This window comes from Ornithorhynchus anatinus, chromosome 1, assembly GCF_004115215.2.
Source record: "Ornithorhynchus anatinus isolate Pmale09 chromosome 1, mOrnAna1.pri.v4, whole genome shotgun sequence".
In the NCBI taxonomy this organism is placed as follows: Eukaryota; Metazoa; Chordata; class Mammalia; order Monotremata; family Ornithorhynchidae; genus Ornithorhynchus; species Ornithorhynchus anatinus.
In genome coordinates this window covers 43,037,545-43,062,028 of record NC_041728.1, presented here as the reverse complement: position 1 = coordinate 43,062,028, position 24,484 = coordinate 43,037,545, and the positions used below count along the sequence as shown (strand labels likewise).

The 24,484-nt window shown below is 40.9% G+C and overlaps 1 protein-coding gene across 1 annotated transcript in view; it reads right to left on the bottom strand.

Annotated features, from left to right (window-relative positions):
* NRXN3 (neurexin 3) overlaps window positions 1-24,484 on the bottom strand; it is a 1,784,727-nt gene that overhangs the window by 162,355 nt on the left and 1,597,888 nt on the right. The window contains 1 exon segment of the mRNA XM_029059196.2: window positions 8,045-8,216. Within this exon segment, the coding sequence (XP_028915029.1) occupies window positions 8,045-8,216 (172 nt within the window).

Below are 24,484 nucleotides of genomic sequence, written 5' to 3'. Positions count from 1 at the left end.
GACAAGTGGCAGAGCAGAGCTTTAGCCTAGATTGTTTGATCCCCAGACCTCCATTCTTTCCACTAGGTCACACTGCTTCTACTTTTGAATTCTTTTCCATCTGCTTTTGCTTTTCCACAGAACTGGAGATGCTAGTCCTATGTGAGTGAAGGGACAGGTAGGGAGGGGCTTGATTTAATGTTTACCTTGGTTTTGGCCAAATTTCAAATCTGTGCAAGCAAAGATAGGAAGAGCAGGAACAAAAACCTCCTGAATGAGGAATTAATGAGAGCCGGGGACTTGTGGAATCCATTATCATTCTAAACTCAGAGATTTATTTTTAACCCTTTGTCAATATCAAAATTCAAGCTAAAAGGCTCTCAGTCCAATGTGAAGTGCCTGGCCTAGCAACCTGTCATTTCTGTAGTTACAAATAAAGCATGGTGGTGACCCTCACTTCTTCAACCAACGCAGGGACCTCCCATGGCATAACAACTATTTGTTACCCGACAGAACCAATTTGAAATTGGCCTCAGTCATATCTGGGGGAATGAAAAACCACTGGCAGTGCTCCTCCATTAAAATGATGCCACAGGTAGATGCCAGGTAAGGAATGTGTCTGTTTACTGTTATAGTGTACTCTGCCAAGTGCTTACAACAGTCTTTTGCACACAGTAAGCTCTCAATAAATACAACTAAATGAGTGATTGACTGCCTATCTGGAGCTCAAGAACAAAGGACCATAAATAAAATGCCATAAGAGGAAAAATACATGGTTCATCCAGCATTCTTTCAATAATAATAATGATAATAATAATATTGTGGCATTTTAGTGCTTATTCTGTGCCAAGTATTGTACTATGAACTGGAATAGGCACAGTATGAGCAGATTAGACAAAGTCCCTGTTCTACCTTGGGGCTGACAGTCAAAGAGGGAGAGAGAATACGTATTTTATCTCCATTTGACAGGTAAGGTAACTGAAGCACAGAGAAGTTAAGGGGACTTGACCAAGGTCCTACAGTGGCATAGCCAGAATTAGAATCCATGTCCTCTGAGTCCCAGGCCTATGCTCCTTTCAGTAGGTCATACTGTTTCTCAGACACTGGCATGCAGAGACGATTAGTGGTACAATATGATGACTGCCTTCCTTAAATTTGTTCTCAAGTTTATCATTTTCCTATTGATATTCCCTGCTACTTTTGCTCTAATATCTCCTTGGTTTACACACAGTTATTTCCTCTACCTGCAATTTATTATAATGTCTGTCTCCTCTGCTAGATTGTAAGAAATTTGTAGGCAGGAACTGTCTCTCTTTATTGTACTCTCCCAAAGACTTTGTACATGTTCTGCACACAGTAAGTTATCAATAATTATGACTGATTGATTGAATAATCCTTGTCCTTTGCCCACAAATCTAAGCCCCTCATGGACTTATCTTCTCTCAGGTTTTCCAATAACATTCCTAAATTTCCCCTTTAGAAATCCATGATGAAACTTCTCCACAGATATATCTATCCTTCTTGATCTGACTGATTTCTGCCCTCATCGTTACCTATAAGCCATTCTGAGTTATTACATTACTACAATTCAGTGTTTTTGAGGACGATGCACTTACTAATTCCTGTTCATCATACACATGCCAGCTGCTCAGGTAGCAAAACAGAATGATAACACAGCTCCTCTCTAGAATCTCTTAGGATGCAGGAAACAAGAGAGAAAGAGCAATCCATACATCAATCATTTTGGCATTAAGCTCCAAACAGCAAGCAAAACAAGCCTTTGTTTTTGGTTCACAGGCTCTATGACAGTGAAGCTTTAATGCAGCTGTGCTTGCTTTTGTAATTCCTCACTTCCCAGGATATCTGACCCTAATCTGAACATGGCATCAAAGCTTTGAATCCGAAGCAGCGTGGCTCAGTGGAAAGAGCAGTGTGGCTCAGTGGAAAGAGCAGTGTGGCTCAGTGGAAAGAGCATGGGTTTAGGAATCAGGGGTCATGGGTTCTAATCCCTGTCAGCTGTGTAACTTTGGGCAAGTCACTTAACTTCTTGGTGCCTCAGTTACCTCATCTGTAAAATGGGCATTAAGACTGTGAGCCTCATGTGGGACAACCTGATTACGTATCTACCCCAGCACTTAGAACAGTGCTCAGCACATAGTAAGCGCTTAACAAATACCAACATTATTATTATTACATGTCCAGTACACCGTACTCTAGCAAGAACAGTGCTCAGCACATAGTAAGCGCTTAACAAATACCAACATTATTATTATTATTATTACATGTCCAGTACACCCTACTCTAGCAAGTTGGAACTGCAGTATCAGCTATGGACCTTAAAAGTGTTATCTCTAACAATCACAGTTAGTTCAATTTCCCAAAGTGCACTCAACTTTGGGTTTAAATTAATTGTACATGATAAGCTTAACTTCATGCTTTTCTTCCTTTGCCCCATCCTTGTGCTGGGAGAATCCAGGATGCAGACTGGAGGCTTGAAAAACATTTGTCAGTGTCTAAACTGTACTTCTGTGGTCCTTTTCTCTTTATCTTTCTTCGCTCTTCTTTGGCCTTTCTATTTGCAATTTTCAGGAATGATGCTAGAGCATTCTGTATCCTCATATAAACTACTATCAGTTTCTATTAGCATTGGGCTCCAAAGAACCAATTTCATCCAGGATTCCGCTTGACTGACAGCTCAGATGCTGAAATCCAATGTCACACTTCCTCTGCCCAGCTTTTGGCTAAGAAGTTCACGCACAGGTATCTATAATCCTATAGATACCCACAAGCAGGGACAGTGCTTATATTACTACATAAACTTCTTGCTAGGATGGACTCAGAGTGGGAAGATGGGTTCATTCCTCTCTCACACTGTTCTCTCAAATCCTGAGGTCTGAGCTTCAGCCAAATCACCTTTTTGTTATTAGCACTATTCACAAAACCAGAGGCAAAAGGAAACCAATTTCCTAACAAATGTATTAGAATGGGCAGAATGAAGCATGGAAAGTTTGTCACTCAAGCTGAGGCCTGGAAGGTATTATTAATAGTAAAAAATAGCTCCCATATCCAAATTGCCCTCCAGATGCTCAAAGTCACTTAATCTAATTAATTCTTCCAACATCCCAATGAAGAAAACAGGCGGTAGAGTATGTTATCGCTGTTGTCTAGATGAGATAACCGGATTCAAGAATGTTTAGCAATTTGACATAAATCCTTTGACTGAGAATAGAACCAAGGACCCCAGACTTTCAATCCTGTATTTGATCCTAAATAATAATAACAACATCAATTATAATTGTGGTGTTCGTTAAGCTTACTATGTGGGGCAAGTACTATACTACGGTGTGAGGTAGATTGGACACAACCTCTATCCCCCACAGGGATCACAGTCTAAGGGCTGAGCGAAAGCTGGTTTCTTATCCCCATTTTTATGGATGAGTAAGTTGAGGTCCAGAGACATGAAATGACTTGCTCAAGGTCTCGCAGCAGGCAAATGGTGGAGTCAATTGAAAACCCAATTCTTCTGACTCCCAGGCCTGTGCTGTTTAGAGAAGTGGCATGGCTTAGTGGAAAGACTCCTATGATTTCCAAATTAAGTGATGAGGAACACAGTTAATTTTTTTACTGGGCATAGAAGTGGTTGCAAAGATGACCTGGAAGGACTCTGTGTTATATCTCACACTTATTTCTCATTGTTTTTTCCAGTGAACATTTTCTCCATATACTGCAGCAGTCATTTTCAAGCCTCATCACAATGTAACCCTCCTTGTAAAAATAGATTTCTATCTATAGGAAAGAAAAACTACCATATAGCTACATTTATGCCCATTGATGAAAGAACAATGCTATTTATGTTTGATAAATGATAAGGGGTGTGCTTCTTCTATTGGTTTTCCCCAATTTATAGCAGTGTGGCCTAGTGGAAAGAGCACTGGACTGGGAGTCAGGATGAATCAATCAATGGTATTTATTGAGCACTTAGATGAACTAAGCACTTGGGAGACTACAATATAACAAAGTTAGTAGGCACAATCCCTGCCCACAAGGAGCTTACAGTCTACAGGGAGAGATCCAGGTTCAAATCCTGGATATCCCTATCATGCTTTGAGGGGTCTGTAGCAAGTCACTTCATTTCTCTGGGCCTCAGTTTGTTCATTTGTAAAATGGGGATTGAATCTATGCGCTCCCTCCCCTGGGACTGGGGTCCCCATTTAGAAAAGGCACTGTGTCAGACTTGATTATCTTGTACCTCACCATTTTTTACAGTGCTTGGCATAAGGTAAACATTTAATAAATACCACATCATTATCATTATTCTTATTACCATTAATATATATGAGGATGAAGAAGCTGCAACCATAGAAACATTATGTCCAACTGACTTAGGGGAGTAGTGTTTGATCTAAAAAAAAGTCTGAGAGACTCAACCCAAAGTTGGTAGCAAAAATAATCTGAAATATCAATCAATCATATTTGAGCACCAACTGTGGGCAGACCAAGTTAGACCAAGCACTTGGAAGAGTACAGTATAACAGAGTCAGTAGACATGTTCCCTGCCCACAAGAAGCTTACAGTCAAGGAGGAGACAGACATTAAAATTGTTTATGGATATGTACATAAATGAAAAAGAGGAGTGCTGCTTTGGATGTGTTAAGTTTGAGGTGTTGGCGGGTCTTCCAGGTAGAGATGTCCTGAAGGCAAGAGGAAATAGGACACTGCAAAGGAGAGGTGGATTTGAGAATCATCCACATAGAGATGGTAGTTGACACCATCAGGGGAGGACAGTTGTCATTGAAGCCAAAGTTAGATGTTTCCAGAAGAAGGGGGTGGTCAACAGTAACAAAGGCAACTGAGGGGTTGATGAAGATTAGGATGGAATAGAGGTCACTGAATTTGGTAAGAAGGGGATCAGTGGTGATCTTTGAGAGGGTGGTTTCTGTGGAGTGACGAGAGTGTAATCCATATTGGAGGGAGTCAAGAGACAATTGGAGGACAGGAAATGGAAGTAGCACATGAATACAACTCTGTCTAGGAGTCTGGAGAGAAGTAGGAGTAGGAGGGAGATGGAACTAGGAATAGAACTTTTCTTACGGCTGGTGACTTTTACATGTGCACATGTGGAGGTTTCTGTGTATATGAGTCTGCATGTGTATGTGTGTTTAATATGACCAGCATATGACATAGTAGAAAGGATCCAGGACTGAAATGCAGGAGGCTCTGTGTTTTCGTCTCAACTCCACCACTTGTCTGCTGTGTGACCTTGAACAGATCATTTAACCTCTCTGTGCCTCACTTTCCTCATATGCAAAGGGAGAATTAAATATTTGTTCCCTTGCCACTGTGAGGCCCATGTGAGAGAAGGGCTGGGTCAAACTATCTATCTCCTATCCACTTCAGGGTTTAGGACAGTACTTGAGACTTGCTAAATGTTAATAAATACAGTCATCATTAATGCCATCAGGGGTGTCTTTTTAAGGGTGATTATAAATTATTGTGCATTAACTGGACAAATGTCTTTGTATTCAATATTAGCACAGTGCCTGGCACATAGTAAGCATTTAACAAATACCATAAAAAAATTATCCAGGGCACCTGGTTATGAAACCTTGAGATATGACAGACCTCTGTAGAAACAATGCTAACATTCAAAGAGCTGGATTTTTTTTCTTATGAGCTAATAAACAACTCTTAAAATTGTTGCCAATTTTACTTCTTTCCTCCAGGGAGTAACATACTTTAAAGGAAAAAAAAGGGCTATTAGTAACTGGTTCTTAGATGCCAAAACATCTCCTTATTCTCTAACATTTTCTAATGTCTTTACTATCTTAATAGGCTCTACCTCTTTAGGGGCATCCACAGGAAAGGTATGACATTAATTTAATTCAAGACACACAGTATTTTCTAAAGGAAGCCATTGAGCACCCTTGACCAATAAGAATCTAGGGGTTGAGGCCAGGGGCTGAGGCTTGAAAGAGGAGGGTAGTCTTCTACACTGCAAGCTCCTTGTGGGCATAAATCCTATCTACCAACTCTGTTGTACCATGCTCTCCCAAGCACTTAGCAAAATGCTCTGCACACAGTAAGGTCACAATCACTCAAGTGTGTTTATTGAGTGCTTACTGTGTGCAGGACACTGTACTATACACTTATGAAAGTACAATATGACAAAGTTGGTAGGCACATTCCCTATCCATAATGAGCTTTCAGTCTAATAAAAAACACTGACAGAATGAGAATCACAGCTGCAGCACTGCCCTCTTCCTAAAATAGGTGCTTTCCTAAGTCAATATTTATTAAATGAAGGTAAAAGAAAATAATTTTTTGGATAAAGTATGAAAATACAGAAGTGCCCTGTGAAAACTTTTTTTATATTTGTTAAGCACTTACTATGTGCCAGACACTGTTTCAAGTGCTTGGGTAGATACAAAGTAATAAGGTTGGACACAATTCATGTACTATATGGGGCTCAGAGTCATAATCCCCGTTTTACAGATGAAGTATCTGAGGCATAGAGAAGTGATTTGCCCAAGGTCAAACAGCAAACAAGTGGAGAAATCTGGACTAGAATCTAGGTCCTTTTGACTCCCAGACCCGTGCTTTATCAACTAGACCATGCTGTATTTTTTGAAATTCATTGGAACAGAATTTGGGGAGTAAATGTAATTTTATCTTCATAGTCATTTGACAAGAGTTTGAGGACATAGGTGTGACTGACATTGGACTTTTCTCTCAAATGTCATTATTAGAAGCTAACCAGGCTCCTCAACACTGGGTGCTTAGCCACATGCTCCTCAGGAGTCCTCTTCCAAGCCCACCCTAACAGGGGTTTGAGAGGGAAGGTAAAAGGAGAAGCCCATTGGTGGGCTGGGACGCTAGGTGACTTGATGCTCACCTGTGACAATGACTGCTGTTGTGACCATGTTTTTGGAGTTAGCAGAAAAGCAACGGGGCCGAATGGAAAGAGCATGGGCCTGGGAATTAGGAGACTTAAGTTCTAAACCCAGCTCTGCCACTCTAGGCAAGTCACTTCTCTGTGCCTTAGTTTTCTGTAAAGGGATATTCAATTTCTGCCTTCCTGCAGAGACCAGTGTGAGAACTGTGTCTGATCTGATTGTATTGTATCTCCCCCAGCACTTAGCCCAGATGCTGGTACAATGAGAAATACCACAATTTTTCTTCTTCTTCTTGGCGGAGGAGACTGCCTCAGATTCACCCCTGGGAATATGCAACGAAGCACTAAACAGCACTGTTTGCCTGTTTCCCATCTTTTCTAGGTGAATGTCTCTCTAAGATACAAGTAATTTCTCCTGAGCTGATGCTAGCTTGTCCATGGAGTGTATAAGGGGAAAAGCAGGGTAAAGATATGCTTGATCAAGAATCAGGATAATAAATTCCCTCACTATTCCCTTGAGACATTTTCCATTCCTTGTGAAAAAACCAGATAAATAGATGATGAAGGGTAGGACTCTACCTACTTTACCTCTAGACTTTTTCTGTGGTTTGTTTCAAAGGCAGGATTAGGGCAAAACAAACAGGACATTAAGGAGGAAAACAAAGAAGCAAAATTAAGCCCTTAGTTCTACTAAATTCTAGGGAATGCTTCATCCATCACCCAGATTTGTTCACCTCTCAACTACTAGACCTGCAAAACAGATGGGGTAAAACTTGGAAAGAAAAATCATCTAGTAATACATCCGTTACTGCCTTCCACAAGACCTGATTCCAAACATTAAATTCAAATCTGTTCTTGATTTGGTCAACAATCACCAGTTGATACAGAGAAGGGTCCTTTCCTTTGTACTTAATGTAAGCTTTGGTTTGAGTGGTAGGGAGTGTTAGGCAGGAAGCCAAAATGGGGAAGAACAATAGTACATAGTCAATAAGTCTCCAGTAGCTTTCCAGTTGGGAAGGAGCTCAGCACATATTCATTTTCCTAAAATAAGAGGATCAAAATCTGGTTAATATTTATTGTGTAGTAATGTGGTGGGAAGGCTGCCATCAGGTGGTTCATGGAAATATGAGTTAGAGAGAGGAAGAGCAATTATTCCTAAGTAAAAAGGCGTACCTGAGGGGTAGTGTTCATTGATAGGCCAGTTGTCCACCTGAAGAGTGGCATTGCCTCCATTCCGGGTGAAGCGGACCACGTGGTATTTCCCATCGTTAACTGGTGTGCTCTCCTCTTTGATGGAGATGTCCACTGTACCGATGTTGAAAACCACTCCAATCTTTCCTTGCTCCTGTAAAGAGAACAAAGTAGGTTACCATCTGCAGAGATCCAAGTTAATCTCTGATCAACAAGAGAAAAGGCACCCCAGAGAAAGATTCTTGAAGTCGAAACCCATAGCCAATCTTAAACTCAAAAATAACAACCCTCTTTCTTCTAGAGTCATTTATCCTGAGGATGAAGGATGACAGCTGTTGGTGACAGACCATGCAAAAAAAATCATTTTCTGACATAGGCTTAGAAATTATGCTTTTTTTTCAGATTTCCAGCCAATGCACTCAAAGAATCCTTTTCTCACACAGTTTTAGAAATGATTTTTTTAGGCCATCCAGCCAGTGTACATCTGACCATGCTTACATAGAACACTGTTAATCACTTGGCAATCATACAGCAACATTACCAGTGAGTGTTTTACCTGAGTTGAAGGATGCATTCCAACTAATGCAAAGGGGAATTGATGGCATTTCAATGGGGTATCTGAATTAGTTATCTAAGTTAGATGACAGTTTCCTATTGCAGCAAATCACAAAGGCAACGTCAGTGAGCCTATATAACTTGTATCTGAATGGCCTAAGAATGAAAGAGGAAAGAACACCTGTTTCTTTAACAACAACAATGGAAACACACAACAAAAAAATCACTATCCTCTTTCTCTCTGCCTCAGATCTTGTCCCTCTTCCATTTTACCAAAGCACAGTCTTTCCTTCTTTTACAGCCCTCCTTCACTCACTAAAGACTTTCCAGATTAATTCATATGATCTCAGGCTAAACACTGTATCGACTCCCTCACCACACTGAATTCAACTGGCTATTTATTTGTTTGCGTATTCCATCAGTGTCTATTTTATCACTCTTAATGATAGTTATCTAGACTATAAGTTCCTTGTGGGCAAGGACCATGTCTACCAACTCTGTTATATTGTACTCTCCCAAGTGCTTAGTACAGTGATCTTAAATATGACTGATTGATTGACCCGCATGCAGTAAGTGCTCAAATACTATTATCATAATTACGGAACTTATTAAGCAATTATGCAATAAGCATTGGGGTTGTCATAAGTTTATGAGTTTCAGGCACAGTTCCTACTCCACTTGGGTCCCTGAATTTATCTTATGCCCATTTTACAGAAGAGGAAAATGAGGCATAGTTTGGTTCCCCAGTATGCCAGTGGCAGAACTGGGACTCAAACTCAGGTCTTCTCACTTCCAGTCCTGTTCACTTTCCACATATATTTTTTTTCTATTAACACATGCGTAGTGCCTCCCACATGGATCGCAAAATCCTCAAAGACAGGGATAGTATTTTCTTACTTCTTTTATACCTCCCTCCAGGGCCAACTACAATATTTTGACCTCAGAGGACTACCACTAAATATCTATTCGGTTTGACATGTTTTTGCTTCCCTCTTCCCAAGTACTGTTCTTTAACTGAGGTTTCCCTGCAGGCTAGGCTGGCCTGATCCACAGGGATGACTGGAAAATCCCCAGAGGCTATGGTGCTCCTACGGGTTGCACTGGGTGACACCTAGGTGCCAGTGACTCCTGCTTGCTTGGAGCTCAGTGCCAGGCAAGAGGCTTTCAACATTTCTGCTCTTCTTAATGTAGACCGACTCTCAAGAGCACAGAAGGGGAATTCTCAGTAAAGATGTGTGAGTTAGTCTAGCCTTTCCAGCAGGTCCCTAGCCAGATGTGGGTATCTGGAGCCCAGGCTTAGGTCCATCTTGGTCCTCTTATGGGAAGCCTCCCAGAGGAAGCCCATATGACCAATCAGTAGGATTTGATGATCACTTACTTTGGCCAGAGCATTGTATTAAGTTTGGAAGAGTGCAATACAATAAGTAGACACGATCCCAGCCCTCAATCAATCGTTATTAAGGAGTGCTTACTGTGTGCAGAACACTGGGCTAAGCACTTGGGAGAGAACAATAACACAGAGTTGGCAAACACATTCCCTATCCACAATGGGCCTACAATCTAGACAGGGAGATAGATATTAATATAAACAAAGTATGGATATAAATTTAAAGAAAATAATGGTCTTTGTTAAGAGCTTACTATGTGCCAAGCACTGTTCTAAGTGCTGGGGTGGATACAAGGTAACCAGGTTTTCCCACATGGGACTCACAGTCTTAATCCTCATTTTACAGATGAGGTAACTGAGGCACAGAGAAATGAAGTGGCTTGTCCAAGGTTACACAGCAGACAAGTGGCAAAGCTGTGAGAAGAACCCACACCCTCTGACTCTCAAGCCTGTGCTCTTCCCACTAAGCCACGCTGCTTCTCTAATAATAATGATGGTACTTGTTAAGTGCTTACTATGTGCCAAGCACTCTTCTAAATGCTAGGGTAGATACAAGGTTACTAGGTTGTCCCACGTGGAGAATCACAGTCTTCATCCCCATTTTACAGATGAGGGAACTGAGGACTAGAGATGTTAAGTGACATAGTCAAAAAGTCACACAGCTGACAAGTGGCGGAGTCTGGATTCGAACCCATGAACTCTGACTACCAAGCCTCTGCTCTTTCCACCAAGCCTCGCTGCTTCTCACATAAGTCAGAGGTCATGGGTTCGAATCCCGGCTCTGCCATTTGTCAGCTGTGTGACTGTGGGCAAGTCACTTAACTTCTCTGTGCCTCAGTTACCTCATCTGTAAAATGGTGATTAACTGTGAGCCTCACATGGGACAACCTGATTACCCTGTATCTATCCCAGCGCTTAGAACAGTGCTCTGCACATAGTAAGCGCTTAACAAATACCAACATTATTATTATTATTATTATAAGTACATATATACATAAATACATGAGGGAGGTGTGAATAAAGGGTGAAAATCCAAATGGAAGGGCTTGACAGAAGAAACTGGGAGTAAAGGAAAGGGGGCCTAGTTGGGGAAGGCCCTCAGGGAGCTTAAAATCTATTGGGAAGTGTGAGATGGCATGTACTGCTATATGATCCTACTTGTTAACACAGAAGCTAACTAAACCACTGCTTGCCCTAGAGATCTGTCAATACATAACTGTACAAACATGCTCACCCAGATATTTAAAGACAGTGAAATCTTTTAACTTGTATTTTAATCACTCAGTCCACCAATCAGCGATATTTATAGAATGCTTACTGTGTGCAGAACACTCTACTAAACATTTGGGAGAGTAAATCAAATAAAGTTAGTAAACACAATCCCGGCAAGGAGTTTATAGCCTAGATGGGGTAAAAGACTTTGAAATAAATTACAGATAGGGGAAATGACAGGGGTTAAGGATATGAACATATGTGTTGGTGGGGATGAGCATGGAAGAATATCAAGGGTTTAAGGGGTACAGATGCAACTGTATTGGGGCCAAAGAAGAAGTGAAAGTGGTGAAATGAGGGCCTAATCAGGAAAGGCTACTTGGAGATGTGATTTTAATGAGGTTTTGAAGGTGGAAAAAGTGATCATCTTTTGGATATGAAGGGAGAGGGAGTTCCAGGCCAGAGGCAGGATGCAGATGAGGGTTCACTGGTGAGATAGATGAAATTGAGGTAAAATGAGTAGGTATCATTAAAGGAGAGGAATATGTGGACTGCATTGTAGTAGGAAATTAGGGAGATAAGGAAGGAGGGGGCAAGGTAATTGAGTACTTTAAAGACTATGGTAAGGACTTTCTGTTTGATGCAGATGCGGCAACTATTAGTGGTACTTGAGGAGTGGGTTAGTGGGCTTCTTCAAATTAGTCTGGCTATCTGTATGACCCATAATATTAATTTTTGTGAAGATGGCATTTTGAACCTTCTCGTTGTGGTCAAGGAATGTATCTGTTTATTGTTGCACTGTACTCTCCCAACTATTTAGTACAGTGTAGTACAGTGCACAATAAGCACTCAATATATACAATAGACTGACTAACTGTACTTTCCCAAGCTCTTAGTAAAGTGCTCTGTACACAGTAAGCACTCAATGAATGCCACTGACTGATAATTTTATCAGGGGAGATGCCAACTATGAAGGTCACTACCCTTCTCTCCTACCTTTTCTCTCTCTCCCACCTTCTCTCTCTCTCTCTCTCTCTCTCTCTCTCTCTCACACACACACACACACACACACACACACACATTCAGACTGGCCCAGATCCTAAAAAACAGATGGGAAACCTCCAAATAAATCTTGGTGGACACACTATGAATGGCTTTTTTTTTGGTATGTCTAATCCTAATTTTGAAGCAATATTATAGGAAGAGCAGAATCCTCTAAATCAGCGCTCTGCAGCTTCTCCGTCAATGGGGAGACAGAGTGCAATTCTTTATTCAGTGAGTCACGCTGATCAGCTGGTTATAGACTTGGGCTGATTTTCCAATTCACGGCTACCAGTTATAAGCAAACCATAATAGTTGCAGAAAACGAGAAGATTTAATCTCTGCCAAAATAAATATTTGGCCCTTATCTTAGGCTCACCACATTGAGCATCCTGATGGTTGTTATTAAGATACCTTCTTAATCCTGCTAGCAAGGTGCCAATTCCAATGGAGATCCTTAGCCAGATGTTTATATGAAATTCTCCATCAGGTTGTGCTAAACCTCAGAGGCTATTGCTGTCCTTGTGGTAACAAGATTTCAGTGCTACATACTCCTTGTCACTTGTTATAGCACCACACTGCCACAGGTTCTGGGGTGACAACTTTTGCTTCCATTCTTAAAGAGACATGAGACTCACCATCTAAGCATACGCCACTCTCAATTCTCTTGCCTCTGACCATTTTCTCATGCTGTTACCCTGCCTGGGTAACTCTCTCGGCCCTCAAGCACTAACCCTATCAATTGACACATCCTTAGTCATGGCGAACCAGCCACTACAATTAGCACATATATTTTATCCCTATCCCCAGTAGGTATATGCGTATGACTATTTATTGGAATATTTAAGTATTTAGCTACTTCAAAATGATACATGTCTAGCAAGTCCTGCTGTACCCTTGATTTGTCTCCTGCTCACACAATTTGTCTATCTCCCCCATTGGACTGTAAGCTCACTGATGGCAGGGAACATGGGTCCCATTTCTCTTGTGCTCTCCCACACTCTTAGTGCAGAGTTTAGCATTCAGTAGGCATCAGTAAATACCACTGGTTGATTAATAGGGCTAAATGATACCGCTGAAAATACTTCCACTGGATTCATTCATTCATTCAATAGTATTTACTGAGCACTTACTATGTGCAGAGCACTATACTAAGCACTTGGAATGTACAATTTGGCAACAGATTGATTTTGCCATCACTAGTAGTCATAAACCAAGTTCTAGGCTATGAGCCCAGAAGCTCATAAATAGCTATAATAGCTATACTAATAATAGCCCATAAGCTCATAAACTAGGCAGCGTAATGAGAGTTTGGGTTCCCAGGGAAATAGAATACACATCACTAAACTTTCCATTCTGAATCCACTTTCTTAGGTCTGGGAAAAAGCATAGGCCTGGAAGTCAGAGGAGCTGGGTTCTAATCCTGGCTCCAGCATGCGACTGCTCTTTGACCTTACACAAGTCAGTGAACTTCTCTGGGACTCCATTCCCTCATCTGTGAAATGGGGATTTCTCCCTCCCTCTTAGACTGTGAGGCACCCTGTGTGACAGAGATGGTATTCAACCTGATTATCTTATGTCTACTTCAGCATTTAGTAGGGTGCTTGGCACACAGTAAGCACCTGAATACCATTAACATTACTTTTATTAGTAATTTTATTGTTATTACTATTATGGCTTTTTAGCCACATCTGGAAGTCTGTACAGGAACTGATTATTACTAGCATCATCCTTGGGACCTAAGGATAGTTATATAAAAAAATCTATTCCAGACTATCCTGTCAGAACTTAGCTAACAAGAAGGTCTAATGAAGAAACAATTCCTCTTCCTTAATCTTCATTACCTAGAATATTTTCCTAAGAATAAGTATTTATGCTTTATGGTCTTTCTTTGGGTTAACCTGGACCAAATCCACCATTGCTAATAGCACAAGCGATTTGAGTGGAGGTGGCTGAAGTGACTATATTACCCTCGTCAGGATCGGACTTCCAGAATAAGAAGTGGCAGGAGTGAGTGCAATCAGCAGAAACAAAGATCCTGCTGAAGGAATCTTTTTCTACACCAAGAAATTCCAGGGAAAGCATAACATACCATCAGGCTAGTTCAGAGAACTGCAGCTGGCAAAAACTGAACAGGTAAGCCACAATGTAGCTGCAGAAAGTTACACTAGCAGGGGACATAGAATGTTCTGATTCTTTTACTGCTAGGCTTCCTTCCTTTGGTGCTTGCAAGGCAGAAAAAAAAACAATCCCCAAAACTTCTGAATTATATAGCTAGTACCTATATATAATGATTTAACTCTTAGCATGAGGTCAGTTGGACATAAACCCAGAGCCCTGGTACCCAGAGAAGCAGCGTGGCTCAGTGGAAAGAGCCTGGGCTTGGGAGTCAGATGTCATGAGTTCGAATCCCGGCTCTGCCACTTGTCAGCTGTGTGACTGTGGGCAAGTCACTTAACTTCTCTGTGCCTCATCTGTAAAATGGGGATGAACACTGTGAGCCTCACATGGGACAACCTGATTACCCTGTATCTACCCCAGCGCTTAGAACAGTGCTCTGCACATAGTAAGCGCTCAACAAATACCAACTTCTAGTATCAATGGTGTGCGTATATCTTTATTAGTCAAACCAACCAGTCACCACAAAACACAGGGAAGAGAGCAGAAATAGCTATTAATGATAATCAGGAATGATATCCATGTAGAAAATAAAGTCCTAGAAAATAGGGATCGTGCATTTTACTTTTTCTGTAGCGCCTGATTTACTTCTTCCTCACTGCATACAGTAGAAACTCAAGAAACATTTCTAGCTCAATGTGTGATTGGAAGTCAAATCTAGTCTTTCTCAAAAGCATTGGTGAATGCAAGAAATTCAGAATCTGAGTTTCAGAATCTGGGATTGGACTTTTAGGTTTGTCAGTATTTTGTTTTGTGACTTTGGACAAGATCATCAGGCTACCTGTGCTTCACCTGTTTCATTTGTGAAATAAAGAAAATACTGTAGGGCTGTCAGTGTTGGAGGATGGTTTGGTTAGACAAAACCCCATGAGTGTAGTGAGACTGTGAATACTTAGAACACTTAAATCCTTGGGAAGTTGATCCAAAAAAACCTGGCCATCTGGTGGTTTGGAAGAGGTTGGAGGAGGGGAAAGTTGTGGCCAGGATGAGGGGCTGCGGCTGCTGGTGACCAATGAGTCAACAGATAATGGTGGCAGGAGTGGAGCCAGGGCCCAGCACTAACTCTGTCTCAGCCAGGGATATGGGTCCAGCCCACCATGACTGGTTTTTATTTTTGTTTCTTATTAATGGTATTTGTTAAGTACTTACTAAAGGCCAGCCATTGTGTTATGTGCTAGGGCAAATAAAAGATAATCGGGTTGAAAACATTCCCTGTCCCATGTAGGGTGCACAGTCCTAATCCCCATTTTACAGATGAGGTAACTGAGGCACAGAAAAGTGAGTGACTTGCTCAAGGTCACAAGCAGACAAGTGGGATTAGAACCCAGGTCCTCTGACTCCTAGGCCCGTGTTCTTTGCACTAGGCCATGCTGCTTCTCAATGTGACTATTGGAAACAGCAGACAAGAACTGCAAAGGTACTACTGGAATTGCTACCGCCTACATAACTTCTAGGAGAATTACAAGCAATAAGGGTGAATTTTGTATTGGAAAAATGCCCAAATTATACAGAGCTAAAGATTTAAAATGTGACTATTTCATAATGTGTTATGATATGTCTGCAGGGTGAGAAGCAATGTCATGTACTGGATAGAACACAAGCCTGGGAGCCTGGAGACTGGGTTCTAGTCCCAGTTCTGCCATATTCCTGTTGTGGGACCTTAGGCAAGTCACTTACCTTCCTTGGACCTCCGTTTCCTTATCTGAAAAATGGAAATTAAATACCTGTCTCCTTCCTCCTTTGGCTTTGATTCCCATGGGGGACAGGGACTGTGTCTGATTGGACTATCTTGTAATAATAATAATTATTATTATTATGGCATTTGTTAAGCTCTTACTACGTGACAAGCACTGTTCTAAGTGCTGGGGTAGATACAAGGTAATAAGGTTGTCCCACTTGGGGCTCACAGTCTTAATCCCCATTTTACACATGAGGTAATTGAGGCACAGAGAAGTTAAGAGGCTGGCCCAAGGCCACACAGCAGACAAGTGGAGGAGCCGGGGTTAGAACCCAGCTCCTTCTGACTCCCGAGGCTGGGCTCCTTCCATTAAGCCACACTGCATCTCAAGAGGATGTGGATTCTAATCCCAGCTTCACCACTTGTCTGCTTGGTGACCTTGGGCAAGCCACTCAACGTCTCTGTGCCTCAATTACCTCATCTGTCAAATGGGGATTAAGATTATGAGCTCCTTGTGGGACAACCTGATTAGCCTGTACCTAACCCAACACTTAGGACAGTGCTTGGCACATAGTACTTAACAAATACCATTATTATTATTATTGTCTTGTATCAACCCCATGCTTAACACAGTACTTGGAAAAGAGTGAGCATTTAAATACCACAATTGTGATAATAATGATAATAATAGCTATTATTAATGATATTGATAAGGTCCTTGAAGACACTTAGCCATGCCTCTATAAGGGACTTACTGGTGATTGGATTTTCTCCCTCCCACCATTCAGGCCCTGTGGCCACTTGCTCACCTTAAACAGGAGGTAACAACTGCAGAAAGAACTGGAGATCATAGATCAAGATTTTCAGGTATTTCCCAGGCCAGGATTTTCAAGGCTGTCCCTATGTTAAAGAGTTCCCTACTTATTGCCAACATCCTCTACCCTGAAGACAATGAAAGGGCCATAAACTCTGCCAGTGACCAACATTGTGTTTTCATCTGCCTCATTCTATCTGCCTGGTTCATGGAGGGAAGTGGGCCATCGATGGTTTGCCACTATTATACCAATAGGTCAATACTAACAGAGGGAGAGAAGAGATAAGCCTGATGAACAGCTCCTTCACTCCATTCAAAAAGAGCTATGGAAGGGCAGCAAACGGCAAAAGGAGCTATGGATCAGGAAGAGAAAAAATTAGAATCAGGGGAAAGAAGATGAGAAGGAGATATAAAATGCAAACTGGGCGGTTAAATTTCTCCTTCTGTGGCTGCTGCCCTCTGCTTTTCCAAAACCTGCGAATCCACTTTTGATGCTAATAAAGCTGATGTTTGCTTGCAAGAAAATCATCTTTAAAATACTCTGGTTGAAGGAAATCTCTTTCTGAGTCAGGCCTATGACTGCTTGTTTGGGCAGGTGCAATTGACCTTTAGACTGTAAGTTCATTGTGGGAAGGGACGGTGTCTACCAACTCTGTTATACTGTACTCTTCCAAGCAATAATAATAATAATAATAATAATAATAATTATTGTGGTATTTGTTAACTGCTTACTATGTGCCAGGCACTGTACTAAACCTTGGGGTGGATGCAAGCAGATCAGGTTGGACAAAGAGCCTATCTCATGTGGGGTTCACAGTCTCAATCCCCATTTTACAGTTGAGATAACTGAGGCAAAGAGAAGTGAAGTGACTTGCCCAAGGTCACACAGCAGTCACACTGTAGAGCCGGAATTAGAACCCATGACCTTCTGACTCCCAGGCGCGTGCTCTATCCACTATACCATGCTGCTTCTCAGAATCACTCTGTTGGTGAGCATGGAGGGATCTTAATACAATTCCCTGCATACAGTAAGTGCTCAAAAAATGCAACTGATTGATTGGACACTGGTGGGACAGTGCTGACTGCAATCTCATACAGGTCATAGAATGTCTTTTTTTTTCCTGTGCAACCTCAATTCAAGCAGTGGTGAATCAGCTCGTGGCCTCTTGACAAGAAGACCGGTCAAGCTCCAGTCATCCATAATAGCAAAACTAAGAAAGACATTGTCCTGGGGTCTAGTGTCACATTCTCCATTGGACTCAGATTCCCCTGGAGACCCAATAAAACAAGATCTGGCTCCAGGAGTTTTTTTGGGGAGCATTGCATCTCTATATTTATTGATTGCTACCCTCAAAACTGGAAGTGCAACAGAAAACCCCTTCAAAATGGATTTTTTAAAAAATGGCATTTAAGTGCCTAGTATGTGCCAGGTACTCTATTAACATTGGGGTAAATACAAGATAATAGACTTAGACACAGTCCAGGTGCCACACTGGGCTCAGACCTAATCCCCATTTTACAGATGAGGTAACTGAATTACAGAGAAGTGAGAGAAGTGATGTGATCAAGGTCACACAGCAAACAAGTGGTGGAGCCAGAATTAGAACCCAGGACCTCTGATTCCCAGGCCCATGCTCCTTCCACTCAGCCACATTGCTCCTCTGACTTTCCTCAGCCAAAAGCTCAGTCAGTATCGAATGAGTCATAAATTTGGCAGCCTCTTTCAAAGAATTGGATTTTATAAGCCAGGTTTGAAGGCCATATCAATCATGAGTTTATACAGGAAAAAATTTTATCAGAAGTACTTATGGTTCCAAAACAGAGCTTTGCATTGCAAATATAAATATATTTATAAATTACGTTTGTATGAATATGCACATATATGTATATCAATCAATAATGAGTATTTACTGAGAGTTTATTAAATGCAGAGCACAGTGCTAAGTACTTGGGAAAGTACATTACAGAGTTAACAGACATGATCTTTGATCATAGGAGCTTATGGTCTACAAGGCATACGTTCGTATATATACATGTATATCTATATCTAGCTATATCTATGCGTTTGTAGATATGTCTACAAGTCACTTCTTTGTGACTCAGTTATCTCTTCTGTAAAATGGAGATTAAAACTGAGCCCCCTGTGGGACTTGGACTGTGTCTAACCCTATTATCTTGTATTTACCCCAATGCTTAATACAGTGCCTGGCACATACTAAGCACTTAAAAAATGCCATTAAAAAAAAAATCAATTTTGAAAGGGTTTTCTGTTGCACTTCCAGTTTGGAGGGTAGCAATCAATAAATATAGAGATACATTGCTCTACAAAAGAACTCTGTACTCTAGATATAGATATAACTCATGAGAATGTACGAACCAACTGTAGTCCTGAGCTTTTAGGACTGAGAACCTCCGGGACAGAAGTGGGGATAATACTTTGCACTCTCTCGTCCCTGCCAGTCATTTTCCCACGAGGCAGAGAATCCACCAAGCATGTAGGTGAGCACATTTTGAAATACACAAAAATATATTTTTTCAAAGTGCAGGACCTATTTACAACTTAGCTGAGTTCAGCATAGCACTGATTCTGTGCTGTAGTGCCATAACCTGGCAGCAGATTCTAACTTTCAAGATGCCCATTGAACCTGAAGTGGTTCTTCATTAATTCACTAGTATTTATTGAGCACTTACTGTGTGCAGAGCATTATACTAAGTGCTTGGGAGAGTACAATATAACAATAAACAGACACATTCCCTGCCCACAACGAGCTATTAAATTAGAATGGAAAGAGCAAATGGAATAACTGTAGAACTATAAAGCAGGTTATAAACAAGAGAGGGAAATAGACCAGAGTGACCTCTTTACAAATGGCTATTTGAGTATTACAGATTCAAAGGAAAGGGTAAATTTAGAAGGATCAGGTAGTTCAGTATATAAATCCTGCTTAGGCTAATGCAAAATCTCAAGCATTTCAAAAAGCTATTAAACTGACACATGTGCCTGACTATTTTAAATATTCACTCCCTCCTTCTAGACTCTCTTGTGAGCAGCGAATATTTCTACCAACTCAGTCATATTTATTGAGCCATTTCTGTGTGCAAGAGCACTGTACTAAGTGCTTCGGAGAGTACAATGCAACAATAAACAAACACTTTCCCTTCCCACAACAATCTTACAATCCAGGGAGGAAGACAGATATTAATATAAACAAATACATTACTGATATGTACATAAGTGCTGTAGAGCTGGGATGAGGGCAGTGAATGAAGACAGTAAATCAGGGTGACACAAAAAGAAATGGGAGAAGAAGAAAGAAGGGCTTAGTTAGGGAAGACCTCTTGGAGGAGTGTGACTTCAATAAAGCTTTGAAGCGGGAGAAAGAATTGTCTGTCAGATATGACTATGGAGGGCTTTCCAGGCCAGAGGTAGGATGTGGGTGAGACGTCAGCAGAGAGATAGATGAGATCGAGGTACAGTGAGAAGGTTAGCATTAGAGAAGCCAAATGTGCAGTCTGGGTTGTAGTAGGAGATTACAGATTTATACTCTTCCAAGTGCTTAGTACAGTGCTCACTACACAGTAAGTGTTCAAATACCATTGCTCAATGGATTAATTTTTCACCACTAATGATGGAGTCCCAGTCAGCTTTCCCCATTTTAGAGAGCAGGTCAAGATCCCAGGGGTCCAATTCCCAGAGCTAGACTTATTCCTCTAGAACAAAAACAGGGATCCTAAGATGATGTTACTGATGATGAGATTTTATCAGGAACTGCAAATGTTCCTGATTAGATCAAGGGGTAACTGACAATTCCTTCTGCCTCGTGAACACATCAAGATTTCCCCTTGCTGTACTGTTGCTTTTGCTACTCATACCACTTTATTGTTTACCATTATTTCCATTGATTGACTATGGTCCAACTTGACAGCCTCTAAGTGACTGTACACACTGTGAATACTAAACCTAGCAGTCAGATATTCTTCTCTGTTTGCAAGTCGGTCCTCTCCATCTGCCACTTATGACTAAAATCCTAAGGAAGTACCATCCTGCAACAGAAGGTGAAGCAGATTCAGATCTGCCTTTTTATCCACAATCACAAGCTAACCAAATGCCTTCAATGAAGGGAACTTCAAAATGGGGCTGTCAGAAAATACCGCACAGATTATTGCAATTACACATTGGTGTATTTGGGGAAAGAGAGAAGGCCCATAAGAAACTCAGGCACAAAACGTTTTAGATTAAACCCTGCGAATTGAGAACAGGTGGCTAATGCAAACTAGGCTGCCGTCATCATTGTGAAATGGAAAAGCCAACTGCCTTCTTGCAGAATACTAAATATAGGCTATTCAGACAGGCAAACTAATTGAAGAATTTGCCTAAGTACTGCTGAATACAGCACTTTCTATATTGCCAAGGTGAATTCTATCAGAACTGGGATAACAGAAGCATTCATCAGCGTGATCAGAAAAGTAGCCTACAGGTTTGCTATTAGAACAAGGCTACGCTGTACTCTTGCTTGCGGCTTTTATCAATTTCTCTCTGCACTTCATCGTAAAACCTATCTATTTCTTCTTGCTCTGAATCTGTTGTTGGGGCGTACACTTGAAGTTCTGTCATATTGAATGGTTTTCCTCTGAATCTAATAGGTATCAATCACTGACACCATTATATCCAATAACTGTCTCAGCAATTTTCTTTGTCACAATTTCGGCTACAACATTTCTAGGTGTATTTGAAGGGCTTATTATTAAAAGTTAGGAACAGAACAAAAAGATGGGCCTATATTTGAATGTCAAGAAAAAGATCATGACAACTGGAAATTTTAACACATTTGTAGTGGCTGGAGAGAAGATTGAAATAGTTGACAATTTTTCTCTCCTGGGATCGATAATCAATAGTAAAGGAACCAGTATCTAAGAATTACGCCAAAGATTAATGTTAGGAAGACTTGCTATGAAGAACCTGGAGAAAGTCATGAAATGTGCTGATGTAACAACTGGCACAAAAATACAAATTGTCAACTCTATGGTGTTTCCAGTGGCAATGTATGGATCTGAGAGCTGGGCAGTGGAAAAAACAGGATAGAAAGAACATTAATTCTTCTGAAATGTGGCTTTGGAGAAGGCTTTTGCAAGTACCATGGACTGCCCAAAAAACAAACCAATGGATTTTGGAACAAATTAAACCAAAGTGGTCTTTGGAAGGCCAAATGGCTTGACTTAGATAAGCATGTTTTGGAGACAATCAGGAGAACTAATTCTCTGGAGAAGACACTAATGCTAGGAAAAGTCCAGGGAAAATGTGGAAGATGCAGACCAACAGCTAGATGGATAGAGACCATAAAAATGATAACGGAAGAACCATTAGAAAGGTTGTGGATTATGGCAGAGGACAGGACTTTCTGGAAAAAGTATATCCAGGAAGTTGCTATGAATGGGAAACAACTCAACAGCAAATAATAATAATAATAATAATAATAATGCTGTACTCTCTGCTTAGTCCATCAGGATAGAGAGAGTATAGTTGACTTTGGTCTTCCCTCTAGACTGGAAACTCATTATGGCCAGTCAGTAGGTCAGTCATATTTATTGAGCACTTACTGTATGCAGAGCACTGTATTAAACATTTGGGAGAGTGCAATATAACAATAAAATGGACACATTCCCTGCCCCCAGTGAGCTTACAGGGAAAGTTTCTGCTAATTCTATTGGACTGTACTCTCCCAAACTATGTGCTCTGCACATAGTAGGCACATAATAAATACCATTGATTGATTCCCACCCCTAAAAGGGTGATTTGGGCTGGATGGGTGGTGGGTGCCTCTGATTGAGATGAAAGATACTTTTTTCCCCTATTTTGCAGAAGGAAAAAATAACGGCCAAGATGGAGAAAGGAATCAATGCCAACATCAGAAGCAGTGCACGCTCACTTTTGACAGTCTACTGGTCCTGGATCCCATTACGTTCTACAAATATTAAAATATATAAACACAGAGTAGTGCTTGTCACCTTAAAGGGTATGATATTTTACATTCAAGAAAAATGGATTAAAAAAATTTAGTGGACTTGGGCTTTAAACATTTACACTTTTTCATTTTTAGTATTAATAACAATATTCAGAAATTATTCCTGCCTAATCGAAAAGAAAACAGCAAGTAGATGTAGGGACAAGGAGGTGTCAACTCCTAGGTGAGTTGCATAGGTTTCAACTAGTTCTTTCACTAGGCATAAAATGGCTTTGTGGCAAAACAAAGCAGGGCAATTCTAAATCCTAACTTTGCCAAAATTCATCTTGAGAGTGAATAAAAGAGAAGTGAAATACTTTGGATGAGAGAGACAGAAACAAAGTAAATGATGCATCAACAGATAAGGAAAATGCAGAATGACAGAGGTCAGAGAGGAAAAAGAGAAAGAAAACTATTTTTTTTAGTAGGTTGAGGATATTTTCACTTCTTTTTTGGTTGATTTTGGGTTTCCTGGTCAAGAATTTGAAAATGAACAGCGATGAAGAACACTGTCAAATGGTTTCCCCATTCCCCTGCATGTTTCTGAAATCTCAGTGCCACCCAGAATAAATAACCTTTCCTTCTCAAGGCTGTAAATGTCCTTTGCCTCTAATGTTGGAATAGCCTTCATATGCTAATGATCTGAAGCTTCTTTTTAAAATTGACTTAGTTCTGGGGGAAGCAAATGATGTTGGTGTCAATGGGTTAGGGCTCCTAAGAAGTCTCAATCAATCTAGAGACAGTGCTATAGCTACTGCATTAGAGAGAATAATAAATGTGGTATTTATTAAGTACTTACTAGTTGCCAAGCACTATACTAAACATTGGGTAGATACAAGATAATAAGACCAGATACAGTCCCTGTCCCATATAGAATTTTCAGTGTATGTGGGAGGGATAACAAGTATAAGATCCCCATTTTACAGCTGAGGAAACTGAGACCCAGATAAGTTAAGTGAAATGTCAAAGATCACATAGCAGGGGCAGAACTGGCAGAACACAGGACCTCTATCTTCCAGGCCTGTGCTCTTCCCATTATACCCACAAAATTGAACAGCCTGGCAAGCAGGAAAATTCTTCTGACAGCTCAGTTTCTGGAGCTTCAAAAACAATTAGTTTGCTCCCTCCTACTTTACCTCACTGATTTCCTACTACAACCCAGCCCATGTGCCGACTCCTCTCATGCCAACCTACTCTCAGTACTTCCATCTCATCTATCTTGTCTCCGACCTCTCACCCTTGTCCTCCTTCTGGCCTAGAACTCCCTTCCCCTTCATTCCCTACAGGCTCTCCTTACCTTCACAGTCATCCTAAAATCACATCTCCAAGAGGCCTTCCCTAATTAATCCCTCCTTTCCTTTACTCACTCTACCTTCTATGTCACCTGTGCACTTGAATCTATACCTTTTAAGCACTTGATAGTCAACCCACCCTCAGCCCCACAGCACTTATGCACATATCCATAATTTATTTTACCATATGTCGCCCCCTCTAGACTGTAAACTCCATGAAGGTAGGGACAGTAGCTACTAAGTATTTTTTTTAAATGGTACTT